Below are 17,460 nucleotides of genomic sequence, written 5' to 3' on the forward strand. Positions count from 1 at the left end.
CAAGGATGCTGGTAACCAGGCCTGTGTAGCTGTATTGGCATATGAAGGTAGTGCCGCGGCCTATGTTATTTCTGGGTATGTCCCTGTCCCACCCATGGCGCATCAAGACAGCATTGTATGTGGAATAACGTCAGTAACTCAAAAAACTGTCAGATGCTTCTTTAACTAGTAGTCAGGCTCAGACTGGCCTATATTCGATGTTATTGACAGTGATGCCAATACATCGTCAGCAGGGCCAAACCAAAAATGTAAAATGCTGGTGTGGGCCAGTTTTTTTGGTCAAAGTGGGCCACTTTTTAGGACAACCTGGGCCAGTTTGATGAGTTAGTTCACTATGCGGCTAGTAGTTTTGACCAGTGTTGCTAAATACATTTTCTTTGAAATGCACAATTTGAATCACATTTTATCAACAAAAAAAATGTTGGTCCTATTCAAACAGTGTCACAAAAGGAATTATAGACATTTGCAGCTGTGGACCACTTTTTCATTGGTGTCCGAGACAATTTCATGGCCCAGTCCGACCCTGCTGGTTGTCATTTTAGCAGGCGTAACCTTATGTATGTGTTTTAACCTTCATAAATGTACTTCCGGTGACGCCACCAGCGCTGAATTGCAACTGATATTACCTGCTGTAATCTCATCAGATGTGTGACGTCACTTCCATTACCCCTGTTATTTTGTGAAATGGACATCTGTTCACTGCACACATGTGATTAGTTGAAATCCATTGGCATGTTGGAAAATGTGGAGATTCCTACATCCAGAAACCTGGTTTTGGCAAGCTGGACTCATTGATTGTTATGATTGCTGGTCTCCTTAATGTGGGTGAGCATCTTAGAAGGGGAGAATGCCTCAACGTAGCAGGAATTGAGGCTCGTTATGACGTACTACCATGTGCCACTGACCCTCATCAAATCACCATAGCAGTGTTCTGCTACAGATGCAACAGCAGGGGTACGTGTATTTCTGGGGTGCGCGTGAAGTTTCACATGCGATTTTGCTGTCAGACCAGGGTACGTGTATTTCGGGGGTGCGCGTGAAGTTTCACATGCGATTTTGCTGTCAGAGCGGGGTACGTGTATTTCGGGGGTGCGCGTGAAGTTTCACACGCTATTTTGCTATCAGAGCGGGGTATGTATATTTCGGGGGTGCGCGTGAAGTTTCACATGCGATTTTGCTGTCAGAGCGGGGTCCTCCCAGGTGTCCCCTCTACCCCCTCCACAGCCCCTGCAGGCAGCCCACACCACAGGGTGGGCATGCCCCCCAGCACCCCTAGTCATGTCCCGCAGGCAGCCCATCCACCATGGGCATGCCCCCCAGCCAAGCCACATGTCACGTTGCAATATGATCACCAATTCATGTCCCCCAGCACCCCCACCCACCAGAAGTGAGGGGCACCTACCAGCAGGCTCCCACTCATGTCCCACTCATGTCCCCCTGCACCCCGACCCCCCAGCAGTGAGGGGCACCTGCCAGCAGGCCCCCACTCATGTCCCACTCATGTCCCCCTGCACCCCCAGCCCCCAGCAGTGAGGGGCACCTGCCAGCAGGCCCCCACTCATGTCCCCCAGCACCCCCACCCCCAAGCAGTGAGGGGCACCTGCCAGCAGGCCCCCACTCATGTCCCCCAGCACCCCCACCCCCAGCAATGAGGGGCACCTGCCAGCAGGCCCTCACTCATATCCCCCTGCATCCCCACCCCCCAGCAGTGAGGGGCACCTGCCAGCAGGCCCCCACTCATGTCCCACTCATGTCCCCCTGCACCCCCACCCTCCAGCAGTGAGGGGTACCTGCCAGCAGGCCCCCACTCATGTCCCCCAGCACCCCCACCCCCCAGCAGTGAGGGGCACCTACCAGTGGGCCCCCACCATGTCCCCCAGCACCCCACCCCCCAGCAGTGTGGGGCACCTGCCAGCAGGCCCCCACTCATGTCCCCCAGCACTCCCACCCCCCAGCAGTGAGGGGCACCTGCCAGCAGGCCCCCACTTATGTCCCACTCATGTACCCCTGCACCCCCACCCCCCAGCAGTGAGGGGCACCTGCCAGCAGGCCCCCACTCATGTCCTCCAGCACCCCCACCCCCCAGCAGTGAGGGGCACCTGCCAGCAGGCCCCCACTCATGTCCCCCAGCACCCCCACCCCCAGCAATGAGGGGCACCTGCCAGCAGGCCCCCACTCATATCCCCCTGCATCCCCACCCCCCAGCAGTGAGGGGCACCTGCCAGCAGGCCCCCACTCATGTCCCCCTGCACCCCCACCCTCCAGCAGTAAGGGGCACCTGCCAGCAGGCCCCCACTCATGTCCCCCAGCACCCCCACCCCCCAGCAGTGAGGGGCACCTACCAGTGGGCCCCCACCATGTCCCCCAGCACCCCCACCCCCCAGCAGTGTGGGGCACCTGCCAGCAGGCCCCCACTCATGTCCCCCAGCACTCCCACCCCCCAGCAGTGAGGGGCACCTGCCAGCAGGCCTCCACTTATGTCCCACTCATGTCCCCCAGCACCCCCACCCCCCAGCAGTGAGGGGCACCTGCAGCAGGCCCCACTCATGTCGCCCTGCACCCCCACCCCCCAGCAGTGAGGGGCACCTGCCAGCAGGCCCCCACTCATGTCCCACTCATGTCCCCCTGCACCCCCACCCCCCAGCAGTGAGGGGCACCTGCCAGCAGGCCCCCACTCATGTCCCACTCATGTCCCCCTGCACCCCCACCCCCCAGCAGTGAGGGGCACCTGCCAGCAGGCCCCCGCTCATGTCCCCCTGCACCCCCACCTCCCAGCAGTGTGGGGCACCTGCCAGCAGGCCCCCACTCATGTCCCACTCATGTCCCCCTGCACCCCACCCCCCAGCAGTGAGGGGCACCTGCCAGCAGGCCCCCACTCATGTCCCCCAGCACCCCCACCCCCCAGCAGTGAGGGGCACCTTCCAGCAGGCCCCCGCTCATGTCCCCCAGCACTCCCACCCCCCAGCAATGAGGGGCACCTGCCAGCAGGCCCCCACTCATGTCCCCCAGCACCCCCATCCCCCAGCAATGAGAGGCACCTGCCAGCAGGCCCCCACTCATGTCCCCCTGCATCCCCACCCCCCAGCAGTGAGGGGCACCTGCCAGCAAGCCCACACTCATGTCCCACTCATGTCCCCCTGCACCCCCACCCCCCAGCAGTAAGGGTCACCTGCCAGCAGGCCCCCACTCATGTCCCACGCATGTTCCCCAGCACCCCACCCCCTAGCAGTGAGGGGCACCTGCCAGCAGGCCCCACTCATGTCCCCCAGCACCCCCACCCCCCAGCAGTGAGGGTCACCTGCCAGCAGGCCCCCACTGATGTCCCACTCATGTCCCCCCACCCACTCACCCACCCAGCAGTGACATGCCCATCTCATGACACAAACCAAAAGTCAACTATGTACATCAACACATGTCCGTCACACACACACACACACACACACAGGTTGCCACTGATTGAGTAAACCCACATGTCAACATGCATGAACCCAATGAGTGAATCCCACACATTGAAGTAAAAGATCAAAATGTATTAACATGAAAACCAATTGAAAGTACTTAAAGCATAAAATAATGGCAAACGGAAAGTGGAAATGCATGTCCAAATAAAAAATAAAAAAATTGCTCAGTAGCTGGCTCCTCCTCCTCTGTGAAGACCACCAACCTGGATGTCTCCACACCATCTTCCGCCATTGCAAGCCCCTGTGGGGGCTCACCCGGCCCTTCCGCCTCAGCCGTAGTGGCAGACGCGGCACCAGCCCCCTCGCTCCCGGATGATGGCAAGTCCTGGGAGGGTGGCTGGGCCTTGCGTCGCCACCCGGTGGAGGCATCCCCTCCGCTTGGCTCCACAGCGCCGTCTCCGCCCTCTTCTTCACTTGAGTAGAGGGAGACATAGAACACAAGCATCAGGGTACAGTACAATATTCCCCTAGACAGGAAGCAATAACACATGAGTGGCAGTGTCAAAAGTCACTTCCATCCTGTCCCTCCATGACACATGGGTGAATGCACGCAACACACATGCAGAAACTGGCACGGCGCCTGCAATCAACATCAGCATCCATGTACAAGGGCCTCTATTAACCAAAATGTTGCCTTCAAACTCACATGCATGATGGCTCACACTGATCCCATGCACACACATCACCGGAGGGTCATGCATCATGGCTTGTACACCACAGACACAGGTGATAGACACAGTGCATACAACGGTGACCGCACTGCATGAGTGAATGTACACATCATCACGGACATGTGTCATGCATCCATGGCGTTTCAAAGTCACACACATACTTCTCAGACACAAACACATGTGCACCATACATGTACATGACAGCAGCACCCATCCCTCACACCCCCCTTCATGTCCAATAACAGACACTGGCATGCTTTCATGTGTGCATTTGGCATACAGCTCCCCATGTTGCATTGTAACACATGTACCAACCATGTGGTTCACACATTACTGGTCTCACATGCATGACCATGATGTCCCTACACACACACATCCATACATGGCCAATGTCACACATACAGGCAAGTATTAGACTACCAGTACACTGCAACATGCCCTGTCTCACACACCAATGCTTGGCCACTTACTGCTCAACTCCAGACGGGTCTTCATCCGAAGGATCTGGGTGTGGAGCGCTGGGGGTCGCCAGTGGTCTCAGATGGTGTTTGCCCCGACATGGCAACCCCCGAGGCAGGCGTGGGTGGGCAACTGGGTCCTGGGGCTGGGCTGTAGAGCGATGGTATCCCAGTCGGGAGTCTTCTGTTCCAGCAGGGGTGGACACAGCAACTGGAACCCTGGCTGACGTGCAGGCACCAAATAGCAGGGCATGTGGGCAGCAGGTAGGCAGGCAGCATCAGATGGCAGGTGGGAGCATGCTCGGGATTCTGGGGGGCAGTAATTCGGCCTTCTGGGCAGGAGCGTGGTCTTCCATGTGTTGTTGCGTGGCCAGCTTGATACGGAGTGATTTGGCACATGAAAATCTTGCACATCTGCGTGTAATTCAAGGAAAGGCCCTTAGCGCATAAGTGCGTCTGTGACGTTATGCGCACGGGCGTTTCCCTCGTGATGTGGGCATAGTGGCTCACGTCCAAAAACTGCACGTCCGAGTGTCAGCTCGTGTAATTGAAGGAAAGGGCCTTAGCGCGTACACACGTAAGTGACGTTGTACGTGTGGGCCGCATTTTCTTGTAGGTGCTTTTCGTGGAGAGCGATTTGGTGAATTCTGTACTTCTTGTCGGTTCACACGCGATTACTTCACAGCGTTTCAAGTTTGTACTCCCTGTTACCTCTGACAGCGTTCATTTTTTTTTGTGGGCCTGTTTCCTCAAACAGCGTTCACTTCTTCTTTTGTCCTGTCTCCTCAGACAGCGTACAATTCTTCTTTTGGCGGGGGTGTTGCCAACGCGCACATGCGTGTTTTTTTCACGTTCTTTTTCCAGGCAGACGGTGAGTTGCGCACGCATTTACCAACTGTGCTTGCCCCATGTGTCGCGTACCCCTTCAGAGGTCATTGTAGGCTGCGTGTAACATGCGTACGCTTATTTTTGTGTTCCTGGGTGCCACAGCGTAGTGCGGGTTCATTTTTCCACGCACGTGATCTAAGAGGGGTTGCGTGCACGTTATTTTTTGTTTTCGGGGGTGCCTGTGCGTTGCATGACACGTCATCTTCCCCCAGGGGTCACAGACAGCCTTGCTTAGGATACAAATTCCATCTAGTACTCTACCCCTTTCACCCCCAATTGCCCAGGAAAATCGTTTACTGCTACTCCCATACGCACAACATCAGTGCCATGGTTGGGAGGCGACCAAGCGGTAAGGGAGGCAAAGGTGGCCGACCTCCAAAAGGTGGGCATGGTGGGCGCAGTAGGGGACGTGGCCATGATTTGCAGGGTGCCCCTAGACCCCCATGTGTGGAGGAGCAATCAGGGACGCCCATGCCCCCCCAATGGTTGTGGGAAACGTAGCTGACACCATCCCATCTCAGCCCTTGTTGGACCAGCCCATTATGGCACCTGAACTGGCACAGGATGACTCCCAGGCTGACTTCCAGGTCAGCAAGTCTAAGCCACGTGTGGCGGTGCAAGTTGGTGTCACCAGGCCACGTAGATCTGGGGCAGCTATGTCATCTGCTGCCCCAAGTAGGCAGGGTGGGGAGGCTGCAGGAGCAGCTGCAGCTCAATCCAACCCAGCTCTGAGTCTCCCAGCCGGGACAGTGTTGGTCCCGGTCCATCAAACTGACGTTGCCCCTGCCAACATCACCCTGCAGCCAATGCCTGCACCAAGACCTATGGTCATTGTGCATTTGCACACTCCTAGTACCCAGTCCACCGGCGCTTCTGCCCCTACTGACCAGAGCAGCATAAGCCACTCAGGATCCACACCACCTTTGAAAAAGAGGAAGAAGGGTGCTCTGGCACTAGAGGCTGAGACCCCAGACACGGCTACACACTCCGGCACGTCAAGGAAGCCTAGCTTTAATGACACCGAACTTGATGCACTCGTGGCCTATGTGTCGGCACATAGCCGCAAAATGGTGGTGACTGCAGGGTGCAAGACCACACCTGGTCAACGTAAGGCACACTGGCAGACCATCGCAGACATCATTAGTGCCCTTGGATTTGTGAGGCGCTCAGCTGATGTTTGCTACAAGCGCTGGAATGACCTGAAACGCAGAGAAAAGAACAAGCTGGCCTCAAATCATGCTTCTACTCTGGTGTCTGGCGGTGGGTCTCCACAAGAGGACAACCAACTCACTGAACATGAGTCTGTTGCTGGAACCTTCGTCACAGAGGAACAGATCCAAGGCGTGGGAGACCTACCAGATTACGACGCATTGTCCGGTGAGTGCCCATGCATCTGTGTGTAATCCATGTGTATGTTGTGTGGGTGACGGGTTCTGATTGAGTGCCAGGTGAGGGTGTGTGCACCTGAGTGGTATGGGTCACCCATGTGCTTCCTCCAAAACATTCACTGGCCTTGGATTTGGGTATGACAGTATCCCTTCTGCCCACAGTAGCCATTTAGCACCACATTACTGCAGTTGACCTTGAACTGTCATCTTGCAACAACATTGTTCAGAATTTTTCAGTGTTCATTCAGGCAGATTGTTTCAATTCTCCCACTTTTGCAACACATTTTTCAGCCCTATTGTCACATATCTGACATGCTTCTGTCATTGATTACAGCCCGCATTGGCCCACATTTGTTACCTTGTTATGTGAATGATTAGACCATTCAGGCTGATTGAGTATTGGCCTGCTCACATTGATTTTTGGTGCCTGTTTGTATGTGGTACTTGATAGTTGTTTCCTGTGATGTTTAAGTGACCAACCATTGATATTTACATCTGCCTGCAATCACTGTATTCTTGTACACTGGATGTGTTGCAGTGAGTGGCACATGTGTATTTTGTCACACTATGTAGCATTGTTCATCTCATCATGTCCATCTCACATGGATGGCTGACAGTACTCATTCACTGACATATGGCTGTACCTGTCAAATGTACCATGGCTATCCTACATGCCATCTGTGTGCTGGCATGTGTCATGTATGTGTATTGGACATGCCACTCACAGGCTAATGTGTGATGCCAGTGCTACCCAGCATGCAGCAAATGTGTTGCTTTTCCATCTTGGTGTCATCAGTGTCTGCTTTTTGCCTCCCCTTCCAAATCAGTGACAGTGCATGCATGCCAGGGTTATAGTCATGTGGGACATGTGTAAATCATGTGCTGGATCTCTGGCTTGTCAGGCCTATGTGTGTGCTATGGTTCTAATGCCTGTTTCCATTTTTTGTGTTTCATGTTTTTGTAGGTGATGACGCACTTGATGCTGTTGAAGTTGAGGAGATGGTGCAGACCCAGGAGGAATCTCAGGCACGACCGGGCACCAGTGGGGGACGTGGTGTGGTGATGGGTGAAAACCCTTTCGTAATGCAGACCATACTGTCCAGGGGTGTGTCTGGGTGCACCTCCCCAGACCTCTATTCAGGTATTGAATCGGATGATGAGACTTATGTGCCGTTGCAGGTAAGTGTTTCTGGCAGGGATTCTGTTCTGTCCAACCCACCTGCACCAGGGGTAGAACCCTCTATGGGGATGTCAGTGTTGGTAAGTCCGCCTTTGGCGGTTATGGATGCAGGGTCACACTCCACAGCATCTGATCCTGTTCCTGGGCCAGTAGATCAGAGGGAGAATGCAGTCCTGCAGCCTCAGGCAGTACCAGTACAGCAAGGTGCAGATCGCCTTGCCCCGAAAAGGTGTGGTGCCCGCCTACGCGGTGGCCGTACGCCACCAGGCACTACTGTATGGGAAAACTCCATGTACGGTCAGGCAACATCAGTTGAAATGATGGCTCAGGCAATGGAGAGGGTGACCACTTCCATTATCCCCCCTGAAAGGCAGATGGAGCAACAACATCAGGCAACAGACTCCATTTGCCGATCACACATGGTAGACATGTTGGCGTCCAACAGGGACTGATGGGCGGCACTGGAGACTCTGTGGGAAGCCATTTCTATAGAGTCACAGGGCCACAGGGAAGCCCTGAGGGTAGAACTTCATAACCTCAGGGAGACTCTTGTTGAACTTGAGGCTTCCACAAATTTGAAACAGAACAGCAGCTGGACCGGCTCACACGTTCACTCTCAGCTGAGCTGCAGGCAACTTGGGAGGAGATCTGGTCATCACGGGAGGCCATGCGTGCAGAAATGCAGGCAACCTGTCAGGTGCTGCATGGGGATCTCCGTACTATCATCCTCCAGAACAAGACCTTCCACACCCGCATGCTTGCTGCCATGGAGGACCATACCAGGACTTTGCGTGGGCTGCCTCCCGTAGCACCACCACCTCCTGTTGCAGCAGCAGAGGGTGATGAGAGCGACAGCAGCACTTCTCCCACAGTAGCGTAGCCGTGCAGGCCATGAGCCCATGGAGGTGTTTTGTTTTCACAACATCCACACAGGTGGGTGTTGGTGTGCACCCTGTCCTCGGACCTCCTGGGTGGCCTCCCCCCCTGTCCCCCACATGGCCATTTTTGATTTTGTTGCCTTGTGTGGCTCCCGTGGGCATCCACTGTGTATTCCGGCTGGGCACATGCAGGCTTGTCCTCTGTTTGGGTTAGATGCTTGGGTTCCTGACACACACACCCCTCCTGCTTCCTGTTTCCATGGGTTTGCAAAGGGTGTGACCAAGTGACAGTGATTTACACAGTGACATTGGGCTCCCATGAGCTTTGTGGGCAGTCTGTAGTCATAACTGTGTGGACATCCCTAGTGGGGTTTGTTTTTGTATTGAACACTGCATGGTGTATTGATATGTGCTTGTGCATCCATGTCTTCCTCCTTATCCGCAGGTACCTTCTTCATGTCTTCACAAGGATGTCTCCTTTCCAGATGCAGTTCATGTTGTATGCAGTACACTGACACGTTTGCCTGACAGCAACACTCTGGAGTTGGAAGGGGTCGATGTGCTGGCTTATTGAGGTTGTATGACTTACATTACTTTGAGTTTGTACTGTCATATTTTGGCGATGTTTCATGCTGTGTTGCTGTATTGTGTTGGTGGTAAGTATTTGGTCATGTGTGCTGTTTGTTATTGATTACTGGGAGCATATTGTCTGTGGCCTGTTTCCATTTGGGCAGTGCACTTTGTGACACTGGTGTCATATGTTGTGCATTCCTTTGTTTGCTTTCACATTGCAGGACATGCCATGGTGTGTTGGGTGGCAGAGATGGGGAGGGGTTGGGTGACATGGCACTATTTTCATGTTGTATTTTGCAAGGGGGTAGTCATTCATGCAGCATAAATGTGTGTCTTTTTGTGACACAGCATTGGTTGTCTTTCGGTAGGTAGGAATGCACACAATGTAACACTTCCAGGTGACCAATCTCAGGCTGGTATGGTTGTGACAGTTGACTGTCCCTTATGTTATCATCATTGATTGTCAGCTGGCATGTGCCAGGGCTGTGTGCACTCCACAGGGGTGTGATTTTAGGTGAAGTAATTAGCCACCAGCTGCATACGGGCTGCCTCACCACGTGCCCTTTCCCCTCCCATGCGCAGCGGCTGTGCTTGTTGTTGGGGATGTGTGGGCACCACCATGTCCACCGGCAGGCCACATCGTGTTGCAACGTTGTGCAGGACACATGCTGCCACTATGATCCTGCACACTACTGGCGATGCGTATAGCAGCTGCCCACCAGAGCGGTCAAGGGAGCGAAAGCATGACTTGGGCACTCCGAATGTGCGCTCCACTATGCCTCGGGTTGCAATATGGGCTGTGTTGTATCTTACCTCGGGTGGTGTGGTGGGGTTCCAAATTGGCGTCATCATGTGAATGCTCAGAGGCTAGGCACTGTCCCCTGGGGAGGTGATGATGGGTATCATTAGTGGGGTTGTGACATTACTCAGTATCTGACATGCATGCATGTGCAGGGGCATTTATACTCACCAAGCAGCCATGTATCGCCATGCCGCCCAGCTTCTAGGTCCCGGTTTAGGGTTGACATTCTGTAAATTAAACTGTCATGGGTGGACCCTGGATAGTTGTCATATACTGAGGTTATGATTACCTTGGCATCACATACTACCTGCACGTTGATGGAATGCCAGTGCTTGCGGTTTCTGTAGATGTGCTCAGTTGCCCAGGGAGGACGTAGAGCCACATGGGTGCAGTCAATGGCACCTAGCACTTTGGGGAAGTGTGCACCCCCGTAAAAAACCTGGATGACAGCCTGCCTTTCTGCAGATGTTCTGGGCAGGTATATGTGTCTGCAGACTGATGCGCGTGCAGTCATGATGGCCAACACCTGGTGCAGGCAGCGTGACTGCGTGGCCTGTGACATCCCCCCCACTATGGCACGTGTCTGCTGAAATGAACCAGTGGCCAAGAAGTGCAGTACATTGAGCACCTTTTCCAAGGGGCTCAGTGCTTGGGAGCACAGGGTGGGTGATGTGAGGTAATCTTCCCACTCACTCACCAGGCCGAGTATTATGTGAGGTGGAAGCCTGTACTTACCATACACCTGGTCATCAGGCATCCCAAAAAGGCTGGTTCTGGGTGTAAAAATTCTGGCCCTGACTATACTCCTCCTCCAGCTGTATCCCACGACCAGTGCTGCGAGGAACGGTATATTCATCTTAGCGTCTGAGCTTGTTTGTTGTTTGCGCGCACTTTTATGCTGCGCGGGTCCACGTACGCCTGCTTCCTGATAGCGTACGTGTTTCCAGATTAGCGCGTCTTTTTTGGCACACGCATTAGCCCCGTTCGATTCAATGAATATGTGTTTTAGGCGCGCGTGCGGGCGTTCTGCGCATTTGCCTCCTGTACTTCCCCCGTGACGCCCACATTTTAACACGTTGTTCCCCATTCCACGTGGTACGCCCCGTGTTACGCCTACTTTTGTTGTGTGCACTGCGCTATGTGAGCTCTTGCTGTGTGCGTAGCGCACGCTGTTTGAAGACGTGTGCGCACATCCATGGATTTACACACGCACGGACTTCCATGAATCGCTGTGTGTGGGTTTCGCTGCGATTTTTCGCACTTGCGCTGCGATTCGCACGCTTTCGCACACTTGCGTGGAAATTTTCAGCGCACATTAATTCCATGAATCGGCCTGTAAATATTTTGTGTCCATTCTTTAGAATGAGGGTCTTCTGAATCTGAGACTTCTAACCTCAGCCCTTATTTGCAGAAGAGAATTGATATCTCACCTGTTCAGAATTTCCTCTCCCGAAAAATCTAGTCATTTCCCTTCTTTCCTACTCTCTGCTGCCATCCCATCCTTGCCAGCTAAGGTCACTCAATGATGCTGCAGTGTTTGAACTAATATATTTAAACATATGTTGGTAATCTTGCTTTTATTGAATACATGTTTTGCTTATGTTAACACAGAATTAGAAAAAAGTATGTGAAATGTGGGGGTGGGGAGGAAAAGGGAATACAGGTTTAAAACACGATTAACATGCAAGAGGCAATGGGACTTACGAAAAGCAATCACAATACCTGGATAACAAATGAAATGATAACTTCACTGCAATAAAATACGAAAGAGGGAAGAGGTATCAAACTAGCATTCCTGGCATTCAGGGACTAGGAAAAAAAACAAGGAATGTTGATTTTTGTTGACATTTTTTCAACAAGAATTCAGTCAACTTTAATTAAACTCTACCGTAAATTACTGCGATAGCCAAAATGGGTACCAGTGCTTCATTTTGGTTTGACTCTTTAAGTACATTTGTTCCCTGAAAGATGTAAAAATGAGGGGACCAATACTGCGGTCGGATGGTCAGGATCAAGTACAGAGCATGACAGCCGTATGGCCTCCATGTGCAAGAAATACAGCTGGGGGACAATTCGCTCTTTCTCAAATATGGCATCACTGCCAGTTATGGCAGCTGGAATGTTTAATTGGGCCGTGGGTATAGCATTTAACATCTGCAGTATATTTTCGCATTTGCAATTGCCACCAGTGCAAAACAAAAGCACTAAAGGCATCACATGTTTAATATACATGGCATCCTTTCCAGCAGCAAAGCAAATACTGGCAGGTGTTAAAATTGACCAGAAGCTGTAAAGCAAACCCAGCCAACCGGAAATGCTTGAATTTCAGATGAGTGACAGACACACCGTGGAAACAAAATGCAGATCTGGTATTGTTTCCGTGTTTGCAGATGTCTTCTGCTCGAACATATTTAAAAATTGACGTACACATTGTGTGGCTCCTACAGCTACATTCTATCTACCCCTCCAGGACATTGCGGTGGGATGTGCACGTCCCCTAGTTTTGTGGTTTGCCATTAGAGGTTCCAGTGGTTGCCTATGTCGACATGGAAGCCCCATCACTTGAGGTGGGAGGCATTCCAATCTCCCTCAGCCTCAAAGCACATGGCAACATGAAGCTCACATCTAGTGGGCCCCAATGCATGATAACTCTGCCACCCTACCGGCCCAGTGGCCTCTTAACACCAGTCTGTGGAGCACACCTCTGGCATGCCCGTAAATTGGGTAGTATTTCTTCTATTTCTAGCACAAGGCGAATAAAAAAAGTCTCTTTCTCATGCAAGACCAGTGTGCACTAGCAATTGGAAGACAGAACTATTTCTTACACGGGGAGGTTCACGATAGAAATACAAAACATAATTGTTTATTGGTAGCACAGGGGTCACCCATGCTAGAAAAACAAACAAAAAAACACGATATATATATATATATATATATATATATATATATATATATATATATATATATATATATATATATATATCCTGATACAGAGCCCATCTCACTTTACAAACAAAAAACAATATTTCTATTTCCAGTGTAAGGGGCTGGGCGGTGGCTAGTAAGCCTGCCCCGGTAGCCTGATGAAGTGATTCAAAGTTTGCATAAACTAGTTTGAGCAGGACTGCAAGTGACCACACCTGTCCTAAGGTACGGGCAGCTGCAGCTGATTCTGGAGATGAATGTTTAAAAGTGTTTCTGAAGCTAAGTTTATTTCTGCTTGTAGTTTCTATCCTTTTCATGGAGAAATTACATAGTGTGGATTAAATGTAGTAAGGCCATTTCTGCCAGTGGACAATGTGTTTACAGCTGGCGATAGTATGCATGAAACTGCAGTGAATTTTAGCACTGTGCAGTATTTTCAGTTTTATCCATTATTTTTTTTACAACTGGTAGTAACGCTCGTGCCTTAACGATGGGCCCCGGTGCCGTTATCACCCGATCTGGCCCGGCGGATAAGATTGTATTGCCATTAGCACTCTGGGTTTTCAGTTCGACAATCCAGGGTGCTGACATCAATGTAATTTTGTTTGAATGGACGGGACATGCTTGCGGCATCCCGTTCATTCAAACAAAATTCTCCCAAATGATAGCCGCCATTGGAAATAGAAGGTGGGCTCCATGAGGAGCCCCTCTTCCATTTTCATGGTAGCCGGCCGGGATGCAGCGGGCGGCAAGCGGGATCAGGGGGTGGTAATAGAAGAGACTGGGGAGGTGGAGCGGGGGTGGTGGTTGGAAGATGGCGGGCGGGCGGGAGAGTAGCCTTCAAGTTGCTCGTAACGTGGGTTAGGATCGTGGGATTCAGCCCGTGATCCGAGCAACCTGATTGGCTAGCTTTCCCATCCAAGGTTCTAATTATTAATATTAAGGGCAAAATTCGTATAGCCTTTTCCTTAAGAAATTCCAAACTGTTCATTCTAGAAGAGAACGCTTAGGCCATTATATTCATCCACTTCACAATTTTCCAATTTGTCTTTGATTGTCCGAGTCAGTGGTATTTCTCTGTAGTCATTTAGTTTAGGATGACTTTCAATAGGATTTGAATTAATGGAGATCGTAGCTCATAGTGAAAGCATGCAGATTATGATGAATTGTCATATTTTGTGTAATGTGGTTCTTCATAATGTATGTTATATAAACAGATTTTTCCTCTAGCCAGCCCTTGGAAGCACAATTCTTAATACGGACAGACTGTTGTTAAAAAATCAATCGAAGGAACGAGTATAATGTTTGTTTTGCCTTTTTCATAGGACATAGTATCAAAAATGTTGTACGTAGATCCACACCAGCGTCTGACCGCCGTCCAAGTGCTGAGACACCCCTGGATAGTGAACAGGGAGTACCTGTCACAAAATCAACTTAGCAGACATGATGTCCACCTTGTAAAGGTAAATATGTTTATCATTTCATGATGATAGAGAGAAGATTCATGTCCATTTTGTTCTATCACAAATGATACAACTGGGTTGGGCTGTTGCTAAGGGTCGGTGGAGGAGCATCGGTCATGAAGTAACCCTCACACAGCAAGAGGCTAACTGCTGTAACCATCCTGCAGCCAGCATGGATTGCATCCATTCTCTGTAGGGGCCACGCTGCACACATGCAGGGCCAGCATTTGCTAGACAGAGTCATGTTGAATGGGGAAATGTGTTGCTTGTGGGCGTGCCATTTTCCTGCCTGACCCACCAAGCTGAGGAGTGAGTGAGCATTGGTGAACTTCGTTCATTGACAACTCTCCCTGTAAAGTCGAGTCATCTCAGTATTGATCAATTATTTTGTTACTGGCCACCCTGTCATTGCTTCCTATTGACTAAAAGACATACATGGGAACTGTCCAGGGACACTGTGTGTGCAAGCATTGCCTACATATATTCTGGCTGTCGCTGGTTGTCACTGACGGTTGACCCAGATGCCTGCCCAACTAAATGGCACATGTGTGATGGATTTCAATCTGTTAGGGAAACCTCCCCGATTCCTACACATTTTAGTAGCTATGGTAAATGGATTGTAAGGAAAAACAGGGTGGTTCTCGATTGTTGCGCTAGCCTAGATAGCCATGATTTAAATAATTATATGTATCATCAACAAAATGAAGGTTTTTAATTTTTATATTTTTTATGTACAATCAAACACTTCAGCTCTTCAGTCAACATGTGTTTCGACAGTTTGTCTTTGTCAAGGCTGATCATGGACATTGAGCATGTACACACATTGTTAAAAATTGATGTAATTAAGAGAAGAAACAGAAATCGTCAATACATACCAATTCCGGGGTTTGGGAAAGGCAGGGTCGAAACACGTGTTGGCTGAAGGGCTGAAGTGTTTGATTGCACAGAAAAAATTATAAAAATTAAAAACCTTCATTTTGTTGATGATACATATGACTACTTCAATCATGACTATCTATGCTAGCGCAACAATCCAGAACCACCTTGTTTCTCCTTACTTACCTCTTGAGGTTGAGAGTAGAGCCTCTTGGCTCTGGTTGTGCAGCAAGCCCCAATGTCAGTTAGGACGTAAAGCGCACTGATAGTCATATCTGCTCATCCAAGGTAAATGAATTGTGCCATGAAAGTCAGATATGCTAAATAGACTAACATCACGGTAGGGCTCTATTTTACAAATTGGTATTTGTGGCTTTGCACCTTGCTAGGCCTGCCAGCCATTGGGTAGTAATTGAATTTACCAACATCTATGTATAAGGCACCCCTGTACATTTGCTTCTGGGCATCATAATGTGGCATTCCAGCAGCATGCTAGAAGAAATGGAGCTTCATTTTTACAAAGCGCCCCAGCTGATTAATTCACTAAAATGTGCAGTTCTTGGTTGCCGAAACTACTACAAAAGTGGTATCGCTACGCATTTGAGGAAACATCCATGTGCAATTCAGTAGGATAAACTCCAAACGATTTATCACAGTCCTACAGAGAACCAAAGTTACACTAAAGTTCACATTAGGCTTTTTTTCAAATAAAAACGGGAATCTCTTTGAAATTAAAGGCGCAGATTTCAATATAATTGTATATCCCCTACGCCAGGTGACAGTTTGATTAATAAATGCATTAATGTAAGCCATATCTTCTTTTATATGGTTGTCTATGGAAATATACAATTACATTGGCCAACATGTTTTGGTATAATGTTCTTGTCAGCATGATTGCTAGTGACTCATTCCACTGCAAGGGTCTTTCTTTATCAGCCATTTGGATCTGGGTTACCCCCAAAACAAAACATTTGGATCCAGCCCTAGAAACTCTCTCTAAGGAGGCTTGCCATCTCGGCAGGATACACTCTAGGGGCCAGCTAGGAACCAGTACTTCAAAGGCAAACCCTGCCAGTACATCAGAGAGCTCACACCGGAGGTGGGGGGTTGGAGGGGGATTGGGGGGGCTGCAGGGGTTAATAGCTGGAGTCCCTTTGATGCAGGGGAGACAGAAGAGATGGAGTATCTTATGTGAGTAGCTGCAGCCAAGAACGTTCCACCATCTTGTAATATCTTAGGTCACTCACACTTCCCGTAGACAAAGCACTCTAGGACAAACATCACCAGGGAAAGATGCTTGTCACGGCAGCCAGGCTTGGCCCCTTATAGAAGGCTTGACATGGACCAATTCATCATGGCCAAATAAGTATATAAGGAGTGAAGACGCCCACTACTTTGAATCATTTTAGGGCATTAGAAGAAGGTTACACCTGAAACCTTTTGAGAGTACAGTGTGCCCAAACTTGTCTGCCATAGATGTGAAGATTAATACACAAAGGAGGGAGCAATACCCTTTCTGCATCCAGCCCAGAGTACACTTTTGGGAGAATTGTTGTTTCAACAAAGCCTGCTGAAGCCTGAACACTGCTAATTGGGATCTTGCTCACTGGAGATGACAGGCTATGGGAGTACTGTCTGGCAACCTCCCTGGCTTGGAAGTCTCACATTATACATTGAGACCCTGGGTTGGGTCTCACAGAAGCCAAGGGACAAATGAACAGCTCTAGACTAAGGTTCTCGCCTCAACCTGCATTTGAGCTACACTAACTTGGACATCGCCTGCCTATCCCAAGCTTCTTCGTGCCAAGTGCCATTGCCGCTTGCTGCACTGCACTGCATGTTGGACCTAGTTGATCTTCTCACCAACCCAATGCCGAGCACTCTGAAGTAACTATTT

General features: G+C 50.5%; 1 protein-coding gene across 3 annotated transcripts in view; it reads left to right on the top strand.

The window, feature by feature from the left end:
* RPS6KA2 (ribosomal protein S6 kinase A2) overlaps nt 1–17,460 on the top strand; it is a 1,317,456-nt gene that overhangs the window by 1,244,797 nt on the left and 55,199 nt on the right. For all 3 annotated transcript variants that reach the window (XM_069607706.1, XM_069607704.1, XM_069607705.1), the window contains one exon: nt 14,550–14,687. In XM_069607706.1, the coding sequence (XP_069463807.1) occupies nt 14,550–14,687 (138 nt within the window). The remainder of the gene's footprint in view (nt 1–14,549; nt 14,688–17,460) is intronic.

Source organism: Ambystoma mexicanum, chromosome 4q (assembly GCF_040938575.1).
Source record: "Ambystoma mexicanum isolate Mex_15411 chromosome 4q, UKY_AmexF1_1, whole genome shotgun sequence".
NCBI lineage: Eukaryota > Metazoa > Chordata > Amphibia > Caudata > Ambystomatidae > Ambystoma > Ambystoma mexicanum.